This window comes from Laccaria bicolor, genomic scaffold, assembly GCF_000143565.1.
Source record: "Laccaria bicolor S238N-H82 LACBIscaffold_11 genomic scaffold, whole genome shotgun sequence".
NCBI classification, from domain to species: Eukaryota; Fungi; Basidiomycota; class Agaricomycetes; order Agaricales; family Hydnangiaceae; genus Laccaria; species Laccaria bicolor.
In genome coordinates this window covers 114,026-132,833 of record NW_001889882.1, presented here as the reverse complement: position 1 = coordinate 132,833, position 18,808 = coordinate 114,026, and the positions used below count along the sequence as shown (strand labels likewise).

The 18,808-nt window shown below is 50.3% G+C and overlaps 6 protein-coding genes across 6 annotated transcripts; 3 read left to right on the top strand and 3 right to left on the bottom strand.

Annotated features, from left to right (window-relative positions):
- Positions 1 to 56: 56 nt before the first annotated feature.
- On the bottom strand, positions 57 to 3,782 carry LACBIDRAFT_294115 (uncharacterized protein; the record flags this gene model as incomplete). Its single annotated transcript, XM_001880541.1, has 9 exons — positions 57 to 1,946; positions 2,000 to 2,137; positions 2,186 to 2,490; positions 2,551 to 3,060; positions 3,121 to 3,255; positions 3,301 to 3,341; positions 3,394 to 3,446; positions 3,500 to 3,678; positions 3,757 to 3,782. 9 exons carry the CDS (start codon positions 3,780 to 3,782, stop codon positions 196 to 198), a joined length of 3,138 nt encoding a protein of 1,045 aa, XP_001880576.1. The 3' UTR covers positions 57 to 195.
- Positions 3,783 to 4,641: 859 nt separating this feature from the next.
- LACBIDRAFT_296878 (uncharacterized protein) lies at positions 4,642 to 7,160 on the top strand (the record flags this gene model as incomplete). The annotated part of the gene is made up of 7 exons (XM_001880769.1): positions 4,642 to 4,749; positions 4,797 to 5,132; positions 5,220 to 5,373; positions 5,424 to 5,693; positions 5,751 to 6,481; positions 6,540 to 6,632; positions 6,690 to 7,160. The coding sequence occupies 7 exons, from the start codon at positions 4,642 to 4,644 to the stop codon at positions 7,158 to 7,160; spliced, it is 2,163 nt and encodes a 720-aa protein (XP_001880804.1).
- A 728-nt stretch (positions 7,161 to 7,888) lies between these two features.
- Positions 7,889 to 8,329, top strand: LACBIDRAFT_296877 (uncharacterized protein; the record flags this gene model as incomplete). Its single annotated transcript, XM_001880768.1, has 1 exon — positions 7,889 to 8,329. One exon carries the CDS (start codon positions 7,889 to 7,891, stop codon positions 8,327 to 8,329), a length of 441 nt encoding a protein of 146 aa, XP_001880803.1.
- Positions 8,330 to 8,690: 361 nt separating this feature from the next.
- Positions 8,691 to 10,658, bottom strand: LACBIDRAFT_296876 (uncharacterized protein; the record flags this gene model as incomplete). Its single annotated transcript, XM_001880540.1, has 4 exons — positions 8,691 to 9,291; positions 9,344 to 9,471; positions 9,523 to 10,164; positions 10,212 to 10,658. The coding sequence occupies 4 exons, from the start codon at positions 10,656 to 10,658 to the stop codon at positions 8,691 to 8,693; spliced, it is 1,818 nt and encodes a 605-aa protein (XP_001880575.1).
- Positions 10,659 to 12,860: 2,202 nt separating this feature from the next.
- On the top strand, positions 12,861 to 17,590 carry LACBIDRAFT_326725 (uncharacterized protein; the record flags this gene model as incomplete). The annotated part of the gene is made up of 6 exons (XM_001880767.1): positions 12,861 to 13,053; positions 13,113 to 13,601; positions 13,656 to 13,947; positions 13,995 to 17,023; positions 17,235 to 17,280; positions 17,533 to 17,590. The coding sequence occupies 6 exons, from the start codon at positions 12,861 to 12,863 to the stop codon at positions 17,588 to 17,590; spliced, it is 4,107 nt and encodes a 1,368-aa protein (XP_001880802.1).
- On the bottom strand, positions 17,587 to 18,539 carry LACBIDRAFT_296873 (uncharacterized protein; the record flags this gene model as incomplete). The annotated part of the gene is made up of 2 exons (XM_001880539.1): positions 17,587 to 17,986; positions 18,040 to 18,539. The coding sequence occupies 2 exons, from the start codon at positions 18,537 to 18,539 to the stop codon at positions 17,587 to 17,589; spliced, it is 900 nt and encodes a 299-aa protein (XP_001880574.1).
- Between the last annotated feature and the right edge of the window lie 269 nt (positions 18,540 to 18,808).

The window sequence follows — 18,808 nt, the reverse complement described above, 5'->3', positions numbered from 1 at the left end:
TACAGGTGTATGGTCTCTTCAATTTGAATTAGGAAAGAGCAGTCAACGGCTGGCGGTAGGTGGCAACATGTGACGCATATATTGTGCTGCAAGATCGGCATTGAATTCATCTAGATACAAAGCAATGGTGGTGTAGCAGTATACTCCGTAAACTGGATTCAGTCATGTTCGAACAAAAAGAACATTGCCTAAGGTTCACTGTTGGAGGTCCAAAGTCTGCGAGGCTTGTAATGGATCGATTTGCTGCTCAATCACAGGCAACTCCTCATCAAGATCATGGTCGGATTGTTCCAAGTCCCCAGTTAGACCAGCATCAACCTCAATGAGAAGTTCGTGAAGATCTGTGTCATCAGGGGGACAAAGCTCAATTGCTTCCCGGACATATAGAATCGCCTCGTTCAAATCATCCTCGTTGCGCAGCCGCTGATACCGCTCAACAATAGCAAAGGCGAGTTTTTGCAAAGGCTCGAAACGGGCCCGGTGACCAGGGGGGCGTAAAGCGAGTGCTTCACGGTGAAATTCTATCGCCTCATCCAGATCACCCATCTCATCCGGATCATCCATCTCATGCAACTTGTTGAAGCGAGTGAAAATAGCGGTGGCGAGGTCGTCGAGGGAAGTGAAGCGGCCTGGATGAAGTGGACGTAAAATGAGTGCCTCACGGAGATGGCTGATGGCTTCTTCTAAATCGACCATTTTGTCGGATAGGTCAAACCGTGCAATTAAAGAGATGGCAAGACTTTGAAGGCAATTCGAACGACCGACATGGCCAGGGCGACAAATATCAAGCGCTTCGCGGTGGTGCTCGATTGCGTCATTTAAATCTTCTTCGCTGTTTGACTGTTTATGGCGAGTAAGTAGAGCATTCGCGAGGTTGTTAAGGCAGCTGGGGCGGTCCAGCTGACCACGAGGGCAGAGCGCCAGCACTTCAAGATAGTTCTTTATTGCTTGATTCAGATCTACCAAATTGCCTGAGTGCAAATATCCCAGATAAAGGCCATTGGCATGATTGTTGAGGGAGTGGGAGTACCCTGGGTGGTCAGAAGAATAGAGTGTGTATCCTGGGTGATCAGAAGAATAGAGATAAAGACTGTCATTGTGGAGTTTGATTGCCTCTTCCAGGTCTTTCATATCACCCGAGTGCTGATAAAGAGCGAGGAGAGCACTGGCAAGATTACTGAGAGGAAAGGGACGATATGAGGGGCCTTCGGTTTGGAGAGCGAGAGCGTCACGATAAAACGTGATTGCATCTGTCAGGTCTTTCTCCCTTCCTAGCTGCTCGTAGCGGGCAAGAATAGCAGTGGCAAGGTTATTGAGCGCACTGGAACGATCTAGGTTGCCAGGCGGCCGTAGTTCGAGGACTTCGCGGCTGCGTTCGATTGCTTCATCCAGATCTCCCATCATGCTTGTTTGCTCGTAGCGGGCAAGAAGGGCATTGGCTAGTTTGCTTAGCGCGTGGGAGCGGCCTGGGTGTTTGGGGGGACGTAAATCGAGAGCCTTATAATCGTATTCGATCGCCTCCTGCAGATCACCTAAATCACCCAAACGGTTGAAGCGAGCCTGGAGAGCCTTCGCAAGGTTGTTGTAACGCCCTGGGTGGCCAAGAGGACGGGAATCGGCTGCTTCCGTATAGCATACCACCGCCTCATTGAGATCATTCATCACTCTCGAATAGTCGTAACGGGCAAAAAGAGCATTGGCCAAGTTGGTAAGAGACATGCAATAATCTGGGTGGTCAGAAGGGCGCAAATGAAGTACTTCACGGTAACATCCAATCGCCTCGTCTAGATCGTCTTTGGAAGACAGCTTGTTAAACCGAGCCTGGAGGTACATCGCGAGGCTGTTGAGGGAACTACAGCGACCTGGGTGTGTATCAAGACGACAGGTGAGTGCTTCCCTGTGGTAGGAAATTGCCTCCTCCAGATCATCCGCCTGGATTTCAGAGGCTATGATACTTGACTTAGCAAGGATCTCTCCGGTTATAAGATATATCTCTTACACTCTCCATACAAGAACATCTCCAGGTCTTCCAGGACTTTCGTAACACACTTTCGAGTCTCTGGTACTGCATATTCGAGTATCTGAACAAGATCGCGCATGACATTTGGGACGCCGAGCAAAGCCTCTCGCCCTTGGTCTAAATTTCATTTCAGAGTAAGTGTAGCGGTAGTGTGAAAAAGCTCACTTGTAGATGTTATTATATCTAGTCGATAAGTCCACACGGTGTTGTCGCCTTCTGGTTCCAATTTGAGTTTGTTGACAATCTCGGGCATGATGGCATGGTCAAAAATATCCATTTCGAGGATGTCCTTCCATTCAACTGCCCAGTCCTGATCAAATCTCTGTCCTGCCGCAACGATCTCAACCCAACGACGTCGCTGCGGTCGCTGAGGTAAAGCTGCTTTGGGATTGTAACCTTGAGGGCAAAAAGCGATCGACGAGTGTAATTTTTGGCCAGACAATATTTTTCGTCCTTGTCCTCGATGCCAGCTTATGGATTGATGTCAGTTGATAACCTTTTAATTGACGGTGAATGGAGATGAGACGTACAGGTTGGTCGTAGAATCAGGGCCCTCATACGAAAGCCTTTTGATGGGGAACCATTCGCAAATCCACCAAGTATATGTCAGTGACTCTTGCACCTCGTGCAATTTGTCCCAAGGCCACTCAACCCTGGGCGACTGTAGTCGCAATCCACTGGAAACGGCCTCAAACGACATCCAGAGAAACGGCGTCCCCCCTAGGTCGAGGTCAAGATTATCCCGATTTCCCCCTCCACTGACAGTCCCGGTGTTAGCATTAGAACAAGATGTGAATGAAATGCGTAGCCACATGTCAGAGTGAGTTCCAGGAAACCAAACTTCCTTGATGCGTGGTCGGCCATTTTGCACAACAGTGGTGTTCCCTGTGGTCGCGGAGCCGCCGTTTACGTACTCAGGTAGAAATTTCACCCGGCGCTCGTCAAGCGCGAGTGCATGGCGGAAGAAGCAGATGTGCTCGGCAGAATTGGTTAAAGGAAGGGATTTACCCCTAACAATGCCCACTGAAGATACAGTGTCCCTATGCGGTGAAGAGTGCTTACAGATCAGACAACGAACTAACCCGCTCTGAACTACTCACCACACGCCAACAAAATGAACATGCACGTTGTCCCTTGAGAAAGTCGTTTTGAAACGTTGCGGGAGATTGATTGGTGGTGGGACAGTTGCGGTAGCTGCAGTCAACGGAGTATGATTTGCGTACAACTCGTAAGCGCTGCAAAGCCATGAGAATGGTAGGGTGCAATAAGTTCTCACTTACAAAGGAATCTGCTCTTCGTTGCCCTTGTGAATTAATCCGACCTGTTTCCAATTGTTCACAAGACACTCCCACAAGAAGAGATCAAATACGTACTGTGTGGATCATGCCCGCCAGCGCGCGGACCTGGTATGCGCCACGAGAGAAGCCTGATTAGTATGTTTTAGTGACGGCAACATCTATTAGAGCATGTAGCGCTCACCGAACAGGAAAATTCTATCCCCTTCCTTATAGTTGTCTGCAAGCCAGCGGTAGGCCCCCATTATGATCTTTTCAAAGTGCCTAGACCAAATGTTATGGTTAATTGTTAGAGGCAGCTCAGAACCAGACTTGCCAGGCAATAGCAAGATCCACAAGGTTGTCCAACCCTTGTAGCACGTACTTGACAGACCTCCAGGACGGCTTTGCGTAAGTGCCGATGCCGCTGTTGTAGTATGTGAGCTGATCCTCCGTTTTCACGATCTTGCTGTATAATTCAACGACATTGGTATTCTGTGTGGAGGGATCAATACGAGGAGGTTATAAAAACAAGTGTAACAAAAACCTTTTGGCCGAATTGATTCGACGTGCCATCTATGCAAACCACTAGATTACGGCTTTTTTCGGGGCACTTGCAGGCTGTTTCTTGATTCGACCCCATCGTCTCAAGGAGAAAGAGTCACCACTCGATAACGAAGGGAGTTGGTGTTCCTTCCCACCCACGGCGCTTAATTTGAGGTCCAGTAGTGTCACAAACGACAAGATAAAAGGGATGCTGCATGCCAGAGTGCGGAAGCGCTGATGCTCGTGGAACATTCCGTCCGTTGGCCTTCAGTCAATTGGAAGTTCCTTTGTTTTTACCGCGAAGCGCGTTACGCGCTCATCTGTCACCGCTGACCACCCCGTCGAACAGCGAACTTGCGTAATATAACAGCCGCTGCTTGTTACAACTGACTAAAAGGGAGCAATACCCAGGTCAGATCAAGAAAGCTGCTCAGATTAACGAGCACAATACCAAGTTCCGACATTCGGCACAGTACCCATCTTGGCTCCTCCGTAAACCCCTTCCCCCGCCTCAACGATAAGCGAGGTAGTTCGACTTTTGTTGACAGTACGAATTGCAGAGTATATCGGTGATGATTCACAAGCAAATCCGTGTCCTGTGTTCACCAAGTGTCCCCGAAGTGTTCACTGTGGATCTGGTCAGGCGAATCGCGATGTTTACCCGTGTTTACTATTGGTTGACGGTCCGTTGACCGTGGTTTGACTCATGAATTGCTTCGTCGTCCCACAGCCGCAACGGTTCCGACAACCAGCTGCCTGTATATAATCGAAGAAGCTCGTAGCCGTTCGTGCCAACTAACTATGGCTTCCACTTTCACCATCTCCGCTTTTGATCATCCCATCAAGTCTGTTACCGTCTTCAAGTCGTCAAAGGCTGAGGTTGTAAGATCTTTCGACATTAGCTTGAAGGTACGTCTTTCTAGTACTAAAAAAATGCTCCATTAACTGTCTTACAGAAAGGTCGAAACAATGTGGAAATACGTGGTCTCTCCAGTTTCATTGATACCCACTCTGTCCGCGTATCAGGTCTTGGCTCGGCTGCTCGTTTGCTCGATGTTGCGTGCACCATTGCCACGAGTAAATCTGCGTCTTACCTTCCTGACTCGTCCACCGAAGTCATTCGGAAGCTGAGAGTCCGGAAGAATACTTTGGAGAGAGAGCGAACGCTAAGAAACAACGAGTCACAGCTGTTGCTAGCGTATGCGGGGACACTGGGGGGGGAGCATGTCAACCCGCAGCAGATGACGGCATTTCTAGAGGGTTTTATGCAGCAGGGAAAGAAGATCATTGAAGCTGTAATATTAATTTCTCTGTGTTTTCTTTCGGGAGTAGACGCTTATGAGAACTTGCCTTCTTTTGTGGTTGTGAACTTTTTTTAGGAAGCTTCTCTAAGTGAGCAGATAATTGAGCTTGAGAGGCTGATTGAGGCTGAGAACGAAAAGTCCACCTCCAAGCGAGGTACCACCGACGGAAAAGTCAACATCGTGCTTGGTGCTGATGAAGATTTCAATGCTGAAATCAAGCTGACGTATAGTAAGCGTTGCCAACATATAGCTGCCGTTTTACTGATTATTCCCTTCCAGTCGTTTCGAATGCAACCTGGGAGCCGACCTACGAGCTGCATGCGACTACAGAGAACGGGAAGCCGTCCAACTCTGTTGCGCTGCACTACCGTGCTCGCGTCACTCAGAGCACCGGTGAAGACTGGAATAACACTTTGCTCACCTTGAGCACCGTCACTGGGACGACAACCAAGGCCATTCCAAAACTTCGCGCGCTCAAGCTCCACCCTTCGAAGGCAACTCCCGCTTTCAATAATGTGTTTCAGAGACCGTCAGCGTTCAATAACCATTGTAAGAATCCATTCGATCCCAACGATAAGGTGAACCTCACTGGTGACTTATTTACAGCCAATGTTACCAGCGGTTTGTTCGGCGCTGGCAATAATGTTGGCCCTTCTGTACCAGGTTTATCGTTCAGTGCCAGCAACGTTCCACCGGGAGAGAAAGCGAGTGGATTCCAGAGTCAACAGGCAGCTTTTGGCTCTAGTGGAGGCTTTGGATCTTTCGCGAACCAATCTCAGCAGCGGTCAGCATTCGGATTCCCACAATTTGGGCAGCAAATCCCGCAACCGCAAATCCAGCAGTTCCAGCAACAGCAACAAGCTCAGTCTTCCCTCTTCGGACAATCTCATTCCACACCAGGTACCTCGTTTGGTGCAGCTCCATCCCAGCAACAACCTCAACCTTCCCTCTTCGGACAACCTCATCAACCTCAGCATTCCCTCTTCGGACAATCTCATTCCACACCAGGTACCTCGTTTGGTGCAGCTCCATCGCCACAAGTACTACCGATCGACCCCACCCTCCTGGCGCAATACCAAGCAGAACTCGCCTCTGCTGAAGGGCACCCCCTTCCAGATGAAGACGATTTTGAGAACGTGGCTTCCCCAAATACCACTGGCGTCGAGCCCACGACTGTCGTGGCCGAAACCCCAATTGCTATCTCCTACTCCGTCCAGGGAGAATCAACGATCCCAAGCGATGACGTCGTTCATCAGGTTGTGATTGCTGTTTTGCCATTTGAAGCTACAATTTCCTATATCAGTGTCCCTCGAATTGAACCGAGGGTCTACCTCCAGGTATGTCCGATTTTCTTGTCTAAGGAAGGTGAAATGAGTTGACATGCATCATGTCTAGTGCCAAGTTAAGAATAGCAGCGAGTATAGACTGCTCGCTGGACCTGTTACCGTTATCCTGGATGACAGCTACGTCTCTAGGACATCAATTGAAGTGAGTTCCTTCTACCCAGCACCTCTTCATGCGTACTGACGTGCTCTCTCTCCATAGGATATAAATACAGGCGACAACTTCGACTGCACTCTTGGCGACGACGCATCCACCAAGGTGACCTACTCGTGTACCTCACGCACCGCCAAAGAAAGCGGGGGTGCCTTTTCCGAGACAACCAACACGACCACATACACTACCAAGATATCGCTTCACAACAAGCATGCGTTCGTCATCGACGACTTGATTGTGAAGGACGTTATTCCTACATGTGATCAGGACAAGCGCACCAAAGTTATCTTGCGCAAACCAGCGGCGTTGGCGGAAGCCAAGGACAGGCAAATCGTTGATTTGAAGACGGATGGGCTCAGGGTTGGGTGGGAGAAGGTTGCTGAAGGTGGAAAGGGTGGAGAGAAGGAGGGCAAGTTTGAGTGGCGGTGGAAGGTCGGGAGTGGGGCAAAGGTTACGCTTGATGCTGAGTGGGAGGTTCAAGGTCCTGGGGACTCCCCAACGAGGGTCTTTTACAGTTGATCGTCTTGGAGTTTGAACCGGATTGGCAATTTGGGATGAGATTTGGAGCTTGGGGCTTGATACTTGTATGTACATAGGGTACGGTTACATACGTAGGCAGAATGATAGCCGTTGTATTATATAGGAACGGACGTTCAAACCATGCCGTCGCTTCTGTCGCACATTGCTCGAAGTCTTTTGGGAAGCCCGTTTGGGTTCGGTAAGATGTTCTTCGGTGAGAACACGACAAGAAGCCGGCCTTCATCCTGCACTAAACCCTGAATATAAACCAAGAACGACCCAACGGTGGTTAGCAATAAAGAAATGATCACGACTCGGAGCCGGGGGAAACGTTTGAGAAACCACAAAACGGTCATGAGACGCGGCGGGAAAGAAGATTCTGAAAAAGCCAAGCCATGCTGTCGTCGAGGCGCGTGATCGTTCACATGTTCACAGCCTATCCTTTTCCCAAAAATTACTACTCGAAAACACTACCTCGCCTTGCGTCTGTCATGCAATACACCTCTTGGCCACCGGGGGTAAACTCAAAACCAAGGGAACTGCGTCACCCAGTAGCAGGATATGGAAGCTATCGCAAAGCTCTTCCCCTCAGAAGTTGAGGTGTAAGCATGTCTCACCCTCTCTCTTGCGCTCTCTAACCGCAATGGCCAAACAGTTTCAGGATCTCAATTGAAGTGAGGAGTTCAATTTGATTCTCACAAAAAAAAAACTATCCCGCCACAGTTCCCATGATTCCAAAAGATAGTGTCTGGTCCGACATTCGACCCAAACTCATCTTACCGGCCGGTATGACAGCGGCCGAGGCTTGGACCAAGCACTCTCAACCTAATCTTCTCGCCTCTTACGACATTACCGACCCGAAGCAGCTCGTTCCACATCGCGGACTGCCCGATTATGCCCTTGGCATTTCTGAGGGCTCGATGGAGGCCCTCCTCATCGCCACTGCTGGTGTGGATGAAAATAGAGGAAATCTTGCAGAACTCGATGTTCTCTGGATTAGAGGAGAGCCTTATGTCATGCACGATTCAACCGGTGATCAGCAGATGCTTTATGAAGGCCCGTGGTCGAATTCCTCCCTTCAACCTGGTGAGGAGATGCCGTACTTCAGCATTCGAGATGTGGAGGGTTCCCAATACACCGAACAATATCTACCCCCCACACAATGCTAAACAGACAGGTGTGCATTGTAGTGTCCACACCAGCCATTATCATGGGTGATACAAGGGTGGTTTGTAATAGTTACGGTAACAAAGAGATGAACTATGATCACAAACCATTGGTCCGTCATGTAAATCGAATGGATATAAAAAGGGGCATGCAGTATGATAATACAAATTTGGTTGAGACGAATGAACCAATAATCGTTCCCGTGTGCATCTTCTCGTCGTCGTCAATTCACAGTGAGCTGGAGCTAGAAAAGAAAGAAAAGGACATGAATAACCCAAAACGATCCTCACCCCCTTCCTCCCAACAATGAAGAGAAGTCAAACGACATCTCCAAAACCATCCATCCAACCAAAACCCCCATCTTCAATCAGCCTTGCGCAACGAATACCTATCCCAAGAAAGATACGGCGCACATTCCCCCCTCAATCTCTCCATCTCCCTCGTCTTCGCCGACGAAGCCTTCTCTTTCCCCGGTCGACTCGTCCGATTCCGCATATCATTCGACCCACACGTCCGCCCTTGCCCTTGCCCAGCTTCCTCAAACTCAACGCCGCTGAATATAGATGCTGGGTTTATCGTCGTTGAGCTTTGAGGAACTGCAGTGATCTTCAGCTTTCGATTGTCCGCTTTCGTCCTCAGAAAGGGTATAGGTTTAGGTTTCTTCGGTTTATGTATTCCTAATTGCGCCAACAGCGCAGAAGCGGCCTCGACGGTCGTGGTAGGTTGCTTAGACGTTGACGATGCAAGGGTGGTTGTGGTATCTTCGGGGATCGGTGGGAGGAGAAACAGCAGCTCAGCTAGTGCTTCTGCGTTATGGGGTTGTAATCGGATAATGGCACGTAGGTCGGCAATGGCTTCTTCTGATTGCCCGAGCATACGTCGCGCTCTCGCGCGTCGGAACAGCCCTTTGGTGCTTCGGTGTTGACTGAGGGCTTTAGTGCATGCCTTTTCGGCTTCCATCCAGCTAGTCAAGTAGTCAATGTTAGGCATCGAAGTTAGCGAGCTAGGTTACGTACTTATTTAGTTTCAGGTGTGCAGCTGCGAGATTTAGCTGGTAATGAGGTAGCTCTGGTTCAATTTCGTGTGCTTCTTCGTAAGACTTGACGGCCTGTTTGTATTCTCCTCTGCGGAATGCAGCATTTCCCTGCTCAAGAAGTGTGAGAACCAATTACAAGGAATGCACAACACATCCCACCTGTTCCTTTTCCCTCTCAGCCTTGAGGAACCGCCACTCCATCATCTCAACAATCGTCATCTCCGAATCCACCGCACCTTCACACTCCTCCGGGCCAGCACTACCAAAATCTAAATCAATCTCCCAAATATCCTCCTCATCCTCCGTCTCCCAACCATAAACACCACTGCCCCGCCCATCCCACTCCTTCTGCTTCCCAAACCGTACCCCACTATCCTCCTCGTCCTCCCTCACCGTACCCTCACACACTTCGCCCAAGTGGTCCGTCGAACATCCACAATCACACCATTTCGTGGTTAACTTTTCTCGAAGCACCATGCCGTACCCGCGTACATCAAATTCGCGAGCAACTTTCCAGAGTGTCTGAGAAAGCCGCTCGTATCCCACGCGGATCTTCAATCGCCAGTCCCCGTCCCAATCAGGATGACGCACGTCTCCAAACCCACCATGCTTGAGCTCACAGGCGTCTTCCAGCGCGTCCTGACCTTCTTGAAGTGAGCCTAGATGCGGGGGTTTGGTAAATGTAGCTGGGGGCATTGCCTCGAGGGAATCGAGGTGCGCTTTTAAAGCGGGGAAGAAGGGTAGGAGACGAAGGGAGTGTAGGCCTTTCTTGTTGCATATGGGTACGCTGTTCGATAAAGCCTGTAACAAGTTATTTTAATGGTAGATGTAAAAGATGAATGACGTACGAAATGACGCAGAGCGGTATATGACCAAAGTACACTCTTCGTCGCCACCCTCTCTCCTGCCTCGCGCATATCCATGCTGATGACAGCCCGGAAAAAGTCTTTGATCTCGTCACAATCGTGATTATATGCAAGCCATCCTGGACCACCGAGAGAAGCACACCGCATGACGAAGGTGGGTAGGTGGACAAGTGCGATGCTGTAAAGCCTTGTTGAGAAGAGGCGAGCCATGTCGTGCTCGTAGCGGAGGAGAAGGATACGTGCAATGGCGCGTTCGAGCTGAGAGACCGCGGACATGGCCTGGGTGATGCTTCTGTCGATGTGTGGGTTCATTGGGCGGGGATGGTGCGTCTCTTTGATGATATGGTGGCCATTTGGACCACCGGTACCGCCTTTCTTGAGTAGGCCAGAGGTGGATTTCTTCCTTACATGCGAATATTTTGCTGGCATGGTTGCGATGAAAGAGGTTAAGTGGCTTCGTGAGACAGATTTGGGCTGTTTCGTGTGGGCTTTCTATCAGACTTGAATGAAATCTGATATGACATGATTCACGTACATGTCTTGGTTGAGATGTAGGCTCGTTTCGAAGTCGATCTGCGTTGAGACTGAACCTGGTATGAAGTGGTCAGCTTTGTGGATTCCCCCATATTGGTGCAGTATGTACTATGCAGTGTCGAGCACAGCACAACTGCCGTAGCCTCGGAGCATAGGAATGGTGCCTAGGATCTGGACTCTACGGTGTTGAAGAGCCCAGAGGGCGTCGCACTGTAGATGACAACTGACCTGTGCTTGTAGAATGACTTCACGGTGACTGGCAGTGACAAGGTAAGCCTATCTGCTTCTATGTTCGCACACCTCAATTCCTGCCTGCAAGCCGTCTTTCATTTATTTAACAATGTGCTCAGTACATATGAAGAAACGCTCGAGCAGCCTTTTCGATATCCTCTTGCGATAAGTCCTTCATCGAACGCCATGCACATATAACCAAAAGTCTAGATCTTCCATGAGGTAGGAATCCTCCTTGTCGCCCTCGCCGCGTTTGTCAATATCGTTATCTTCGCCTTCATTTCCGTCTTCCCTATCTTCATCTGCCTCTATATCACTCGTGGACCCTGACAGATATGTCGCCGCAATCACAATCCCCTCAAATAGAAGTGAATTGATCATTACTCTGGCCTCGTCCTCGCCCAGTTCTTCTTCGATATTTTGGTAATAGAGCTTTTCTCAGCCGTTTCAATCTCTCGGGCGAGTCTTTCCCGTTCTGGGCGTCCGGTTTCCATCCATATATGGGGGTCCAAGTTCCTCGTTATCCAGCCGGAGTATCGCGCATATCCAAGAGTGCGTGGATAAGTAATGACGCCGTCCCAATCGATGATTCCAATAGCGAGTCCTCTTTGTCGAATAATAAGCAGCTTTGGACGTCGTAATCCGGGCGTGTGAGGACCGACTGTTCATTAGCGGCGTCAATTATGACTTGTAAGAATCCCTTTCCAGTGCGTGAAGAAGGCTTGTGTGCTCAAATGGCCCTAGATTGGTGAACATAGTCAAGGCATCGGGCTTGTCATAGAAGCTCTCGTCGACATGCACCGAGTGTAAGCTTTTGATGTCTTTTAGTCGCAGCATCCCAAGATGTCTTTTAGTTGCACCCAAGGCTCTGACCATCGACTAGTTCAAAATGCAGTTCTCGCACTTTCGACGAATGAGAGAAACTAAGCTGGCCCACCGCTCTAGCGACTGACCGGGTATCAGATGCTGAGCGAGGTCAGCCATTCCGGAGAGGTATTCCGTCCAACCAGGCCATCATGAGGGGCGCTCCCGACTCGTGATCGAATGTCATATCGTAATGGACCACGTCTGAACAGGAACGCTGGTGTTCTGTTTAATGAATTGCATCGTCAGCGCTTGAGCCTCCAGAGTCTTTGCATCGTTCCCAAAGAATGACCCCTTTACGCCATGTCGTGAGATGCGAGCGACCCATATCACACCAAAGGTGATGACATCAACGCGGCTGTAATGCCCATGGAGGGGCTTCTCTACGTTCAGGCGGCAGAGCAGCAACGGAGCAAAAGCTGACGGGTCTGAGGGACCAGGAGGTACCGTTGAGTGCTGGGTTTCTGGATCAGCGAAAATTGGCGTCTACATAAAATTACACGGACTACCTTCTAAGTTATTTTCTGATAAGTATTGAGGAAGGGAGAAACTTGAAGAGCCTTTCCTGTCATCGAACTGCCGACCTCCGTATAAGTAGCATTGGTAGAAAAGTTTCTGTGACTTTGAGGGCGATGCCAAGGAACTTTGGAAGATTTGAATTGAGGGCGGTCACAATCCTGTCACGGCTCATCCTGGGTTCCTCTGCTCACTCACTTCCAACACACGACCAGCACAATATGTCGTCCAGCGACTGAGAAAATCCTGGGCTGCAATATTTGCCTCGAATAATGATTCTTTTTTCTTCTCAAGGCTCTTATCCGACACGGTCGCGGCGATTTTACACCGCAGTGATCACCCAACTCTCATCTTGTCAAGTTATTCCGCCAAATACTCGCCTTCTTCCATCGTAACAATCGGCTCTCAAAACTCATATTCATTTACAAATCTATTCAAAATTAAACGCAAGTGGACTCAGCAACAACAACCCTTACTCGTATGGCGATGGCGTCAGGTCAGGCGATGCCTGAGCCAATGAACGCCACCCCACACCACTCGAAGGTCAAGGTATCACTTTCATTCGCGGACACGACATTCGTAGCTGGGACACACGTTTCCGGAAAGATGGAGATGGAGTGTCGAGCAGACAAAGGGCTAGGCATAGGCGTCATGATGGTTGAGCTTTTCGCAGTGCAAGGTATTTACTAAGCATCCGCGTATGCCCTGCCTTCCGCTGATCTCTCGCTCTCGCTTCAGAATTGTGCTCGCGCGACCACTCAGCGACGTCCGTTTTCTTATACAGCAGACGCTTATTCCAAGGCCCCAATCTCCCACCATCAAATGCTGTCCAGGCCCACCCCATACCAGGGTACCCTGTGCTCCCACCGCATTATCACCAAGCTCGGCGCGGCCGCTCTACTTTCCTCTTCCGAATTCCCATACCAGAGTCCTCTCCATCTGCCATCAATTTTGGGTCTGGCTTGGCCAAGGTCCGGTATGAACTCCGAGCCAGTGTAGGCGTGTTTTGGAAGGGCGAAAGGCGCCTTGTAACTGATAATCGCGCGTTGGAAGTAGTAGCTGCCTATCCGTATGAAGAAACATATGGAGGTAAAGAATCTCAAGGAGTCGTTGTGGGAGAGAAAGGCAAGTTTTGGATGCAGGGGACGCTGGTTGGAGGTGCCGTTGTCGCTGGTGGAACTGCGTGCGTAGAGCTGCAGGTGAAGAACCATTCCACCAAGAAGGTTGGTTTGTTTTCTTCCCTTCAAATGCACAATACTAACTTGATGCCTCAGAATACAGGTTTGACGCTGTCTCTTACACGAACGCTCGTACTGCCTGGCAGTAAAGGGCCAGCAAACCAGCCATTGCGAATATCGGACATGCTTACGGTAGTTCCGTTCCGTGGTGCAGAATACACTATTCCTCCAGGGGCAGAGGGAGTGGCCAGTTTAGTATTTGACGTTCCCAAGGAAGCACGAGGAGTGAGAGGGGGAACATTAGTCGGAGATGAGACAGAGCCTCCTCGTACGACAGAGTCATTGTTTGAAGTTCGTTGTTCGGTGGAGATCAAGATGGCCATGGGATTCGGGAGGTAGGTCAATTGCCTTTTATCCCATCCCCGTGCTCACAGTCGAGCAGCAAGGATATTGTTCTTGAGCTTCCTGTCACCTTCGTTCACCCACTGGCAGTTCCACCGCCAGACAACCCTCATTACTCATCTCCTGCGTCTGCGTATCCTTATACCTCTCCAGTGCCGGAGACGTCCGTTTATCCTGACCTTACTAACCAATTCTACCCTGCACTTCCCATGTCTCCTCCGCCCTTTCAGCTGCCTTACGTTGACCAAAATCACGTCTGGCTCCCGCCTTCTCTTCCCCTGCCTATTACGCCGCAACCACTGGCCCAACCATATCCTTATATTTCTCCACAAATTCAGCAAATGCCTTACTTTGGCCCGTTACCACCAATACCCAACGTTCCTGTCCATGCTCATGGCTATACCACACGTCCTTTGAGTGCTGGCGCCAACACCTCAGTGTCACAGGTCCCTCTGCCTGGCATGGGCAATGTTCCTGCATCAGGCACCGAATTCGAACCAGAAGAAGGGAAGGGCGAGCTTGCTTTGCGAGTAGCCACGCATTTAAGACTTTCATCTCGTCATCGTTCTGTGTCGCCCCAGTCACATCGATACCCCCTTCCTCTTCCACCACCCTCACACGTAGAAGCTCCTCCCCCTATCAAAAACTTCCGCAGTCTGCCGCCCCCGCCTCTTCTCCTTCCACAGAATAATCTTTTCGGATCTCCTCCTGCCTCGGAGGGTGTGGTGCACTCTCCAAGACCCCAGCTGACGCCGAAGCATTCATTCACAGTTGACCCGATCACGCACCATACACTTCCCAAGAGTGAGAGGGTGGAGCAACTGGAAAGGATGGCGGACGCCGTAGTTGAACGGAGCAAGGACCTTTCAGGAGACTTGCCCAAGACCGATGGTGGTGTGGCGATGCTATCGAACAGGATGAACAACGATCTAGACGTGGATATTAATAAGACGTTGCCTGGTCCACCAGTTCCTGCAGAAATCTTAAAGAGCAAAGCATATCAATTATCTTCTCCTTCGAGCACCCAGGCGAATGCGAATTCGTTTCCACCTCCCTCGCAACCACCTCAATCCATGTTATTGCTACCATTAGACGAGAAAACACCCCCAACGCCTACATTGATGGCAGTCCATCCTACGCGGTATCCGCGGGGCAACAACGTCCTGCTTGGAGTGGGTGGATGTGGAGAGAGTGGTCTAGATGCATTGGAGAGGAGGCTTCTCATGGAAGTGGGCACACGCAAGCTCGACCCTTGTCGCAAGCGACCTGATGCGCGCTCGGCAGTGATGCCTATTGCTATTCCGAATAAGAGCCCGGAACCGTTGAATGATTCTGCGATTTCGAGCTTGACGCTTGCTGATCATGCTGCGTACCAGGATCAGGACCACGAGCATGAGCCTGAGCCTGAGGTTGATCATGACTCTGATGCGGACGTTGAGGCGAAGACGCATAGGGGAGGCAGGTCGAGTGGATCTGGGGAAGAGAGGGGGCGAAGTATTGGGAATGTAACGGATGGAAGTAGGGGTGCTCGTGCTCGTGGCAGGCCTGAGGCGTTGTCGAGGAGAGATGAGAAGCTTTTCCTCGAAGATAACAACGCAAAGACAGAAAAGAAAGGCAAGAAGAAGAGGACGTCTGACAAGGTGCGCAGTAAAACTGCTGCGAAGGGACGAGTGGCGGCTTGGTTGGGTGGAATTGATCCAGATGTGCCACCTCAAGAGGAGGAGGTGATACCTCCCAGCCCAAGTGTTGCTCGTACGCCATCCGATCTTGCTGAACCTTGCAATCTTTTCGACGTACTTGGGGGTATACCTGTCGAGCAAACCGCAACTGCAATGCCTGTTGAATATCCCCAACCAGAAGTGGTTCAACAAGACGTCTCATCTGCACCCAATCCTCGTTCCTCAGGATTCATGCCTCTTGCAACTTTGAAGAGGGATCCAGCTCAGCGACATCTCGTTACCAAAGAAATGAGTGTCGTTGAAGAAGCCAGGAGAGTTGCTAGCCTCTGGTCGTCTGCTTCTCCTGTGGTGAATGTCGTTGATGCCCCAGTCACGTCTCCATCTCAACCAACAACGCAGTCTGTGAGGACAGAGAGGAAAGTATCACCTCCCTCAACAATAAAAGCTGCGCCCAAAGCACGTGGGTATGCAGCTGCTGTGTGTCCTCCTGTCAGAAATGTCTGGAAACTCCCAGATCCCACTATCAAGGGCGAAGCCGACCCGGCACCAGCTGTTCCACCAAAGAAAGCTGTCCAACCCTCTCCGCGTTTGCCCGCTTTCCCCTCTTTGACAACGCCAAATAAAGACCCCGAAGTCAAGTATGACATTCGCTCTGCACGAGGTGGAAGGGGCGGAAAGGTCGCTGCTGTAGCATCTATTTGGGCATCAGCTGCTGCGAACAACAACACTGCAAAGCCTCAGGTACTGCGTGATGGTATCACTTCTCCTGCTGCGAAACCGGTAAGACCACCTGGCAAGCATGGTACACCTCCTCGTTTGGGACCAGCTGCAGAGCCAAAGGCAAGGGATCCCCTTCCCCCCATGTCTCGAAGGCCCCAAAAAGCTCCCCGTAAGCCTCAATCGGCAACGGTTTTATCGACCACACAAGGGCCTGTCACAAATATACGAAGTAAATCTACCGATGCGCTCTCTCCCAAATGTGTCGATCAATCACCGACAACCAAGGTCTTTCGATCTCCAGGCCAGCTTACGCCCACCAATTTGTCCTCGCCGGTTCTTTCTACGACGGAACCGCGGTTGCACGAGCTTACGGGGAGGAAAACGGAACCTCAGGCTTTGATCAAGTCGTCGTCTGTTCCAGCTGTGATTTCCCCATCTCATGCTACTCCTATGCTCTCATCAACCGCTTCGTTGGCTAGGCCACGTGCCGGTGGTGGTGGTTTGAAAGTCGGACCTGGGAATAAAGCACCCATTATTGGACTTGGTCCGCCTTCGAGTTTTCCTTCACAACAACCGCGGGGAATATCCGCGAAACCCGCAGCGGCACCTGGAGATCTGGCTTTTGGACAGGCTCGGCTGCGGGATCTTATCAAGAAATATCAAGGACAGGGTTAGTTATACCGGAAGGCCCCGCCCACACGACACACTCATGATTTCCATCGCGGATTGTTGTATGTACACTATGTCACCAGTTGTTTTTACTGTTTTTTTCTCACTTTTCTCTCATAATTTTTTATCTTTCATGCATCTGATGTTACAATTTTCTCGGAGGTCTGACCGTCTCAACTGCATCTCTCTTATAAACAAACATCTTTTTGTAGTGGTTAATGCATTGCCTATTATGACAGCCATTTTTACTTTTTTGTTGTAGGCTTTACGCAGTGATTCGCACTGCGGAACGTAATGGCGACATACGTCGCTGATAGCATCCATTGTCTTCCCCAAATCGTTTCTCCCCCCCAAAAAAAAACAAAACTCTGAGAAAACCGGTCCATTTATTATACAAAGCATCCCCGAACACCCACTCTTTTTCTTGCGGGATTCCAGCGGTGACCACAATAAATACCAAACATGAAGAAATCTGACGTGGCTAGGGGCATAAGCCTATCTTACACCTAGTTTGCATATGATACAATGCCTATTTACATTTGCTGCTCCAAATACACCCAAGAGTTAAAGGTTGTCCGATATCAAATCGACATGGAATTGACGCCAGTCAAACCTAGCGAGATCATCGCGATCTTCATGGTCCTCAACAAGGGGCTCCGCTGCCAGGATTGGAGGCTCTTCTTCTAGTGTCCAGAAGAAGTTGGGCTTATCTTGGCTGATAGGACGATATTGCAGGGAGGATCGTCGGGAGCGGGATAGTACAGGCATCGTCTGGATAGATGCTGGACGCTCGCGCCGGGAAACGTGTAGAAGTGAGCGATCTGGGGATGAACCACTCAACGACAGGAATGACTCCCGTTTTGGTGTGTGAGACAGGGAGCTATCCGAGAGATCAATGAAGAAAGACTTGGAATCGGGGGAGGATGTGAAGGGATCGGTGTTCAGTGGGACGTATTCATCAGGCCTAACGTACAGAAAATAAGGTGGAAGCCATCGATGAGGGGTTAAGGCACTTACCGCCCGTTGGGGGACGAAGGCGTGAAGGGACCCCCGGTAGTAATCCAATCCTGTGGTACCTGTGAATTGGAATCTTCTAATGGTCGCGAAGATCTCTTGCTTCTTCGACGACCGGCGGAAACATCTGCATTTTCGTCGGCGGATGCAAGTATCATGCGGTCGAGTAGCCGGGAGGAAAATGCAATGATGGATGATCGCCGTCCTCGGGAATTTTCACATGACTGGTTAGACTTCGACACGATCATTGACGTGGGACGCGCTCGACGTTGAGCGCGTCCATGGAGAGTGCCTGCGTACTGAGGTGGGTCCTCAGTGGCGCGTGTGGCGTCCAAAACTCTCAGGGAGCTTGAGACCGAATACGGACGAGAAACATGGCTTGTGACTGCACGCAAGCCCGATGTGAAGAAGTCCGAATATCCTCGTACGCTATGCACAGGCGTTGGAGGGGCGAGGATGGCCATGATGAGGGAGGCAAAAGACCCGCAAAGGGCTGCTTTCATGCATGGTTTGTTTATATACTGACACGCCGCTCCAAAGGATCACATCAATGTGGCAGTGACGTCGATGCGCGGCGTATTCGAAAGACAAGGATCGTGGTTGAAACTCACCTACAACGATGACTAAGCAGGATCACGTCCTTGAGGAAGCTCAGGAAACGTTCCTAAGGTAGTGCAAGGAAGTCCGTCGTTGCTTGTGTTCGTCGACAAAGTACGTATACGTCGAAAAAAAGAAACCCGTCCCAGTCGGCGAACTTTCTGATGAGGTGAGA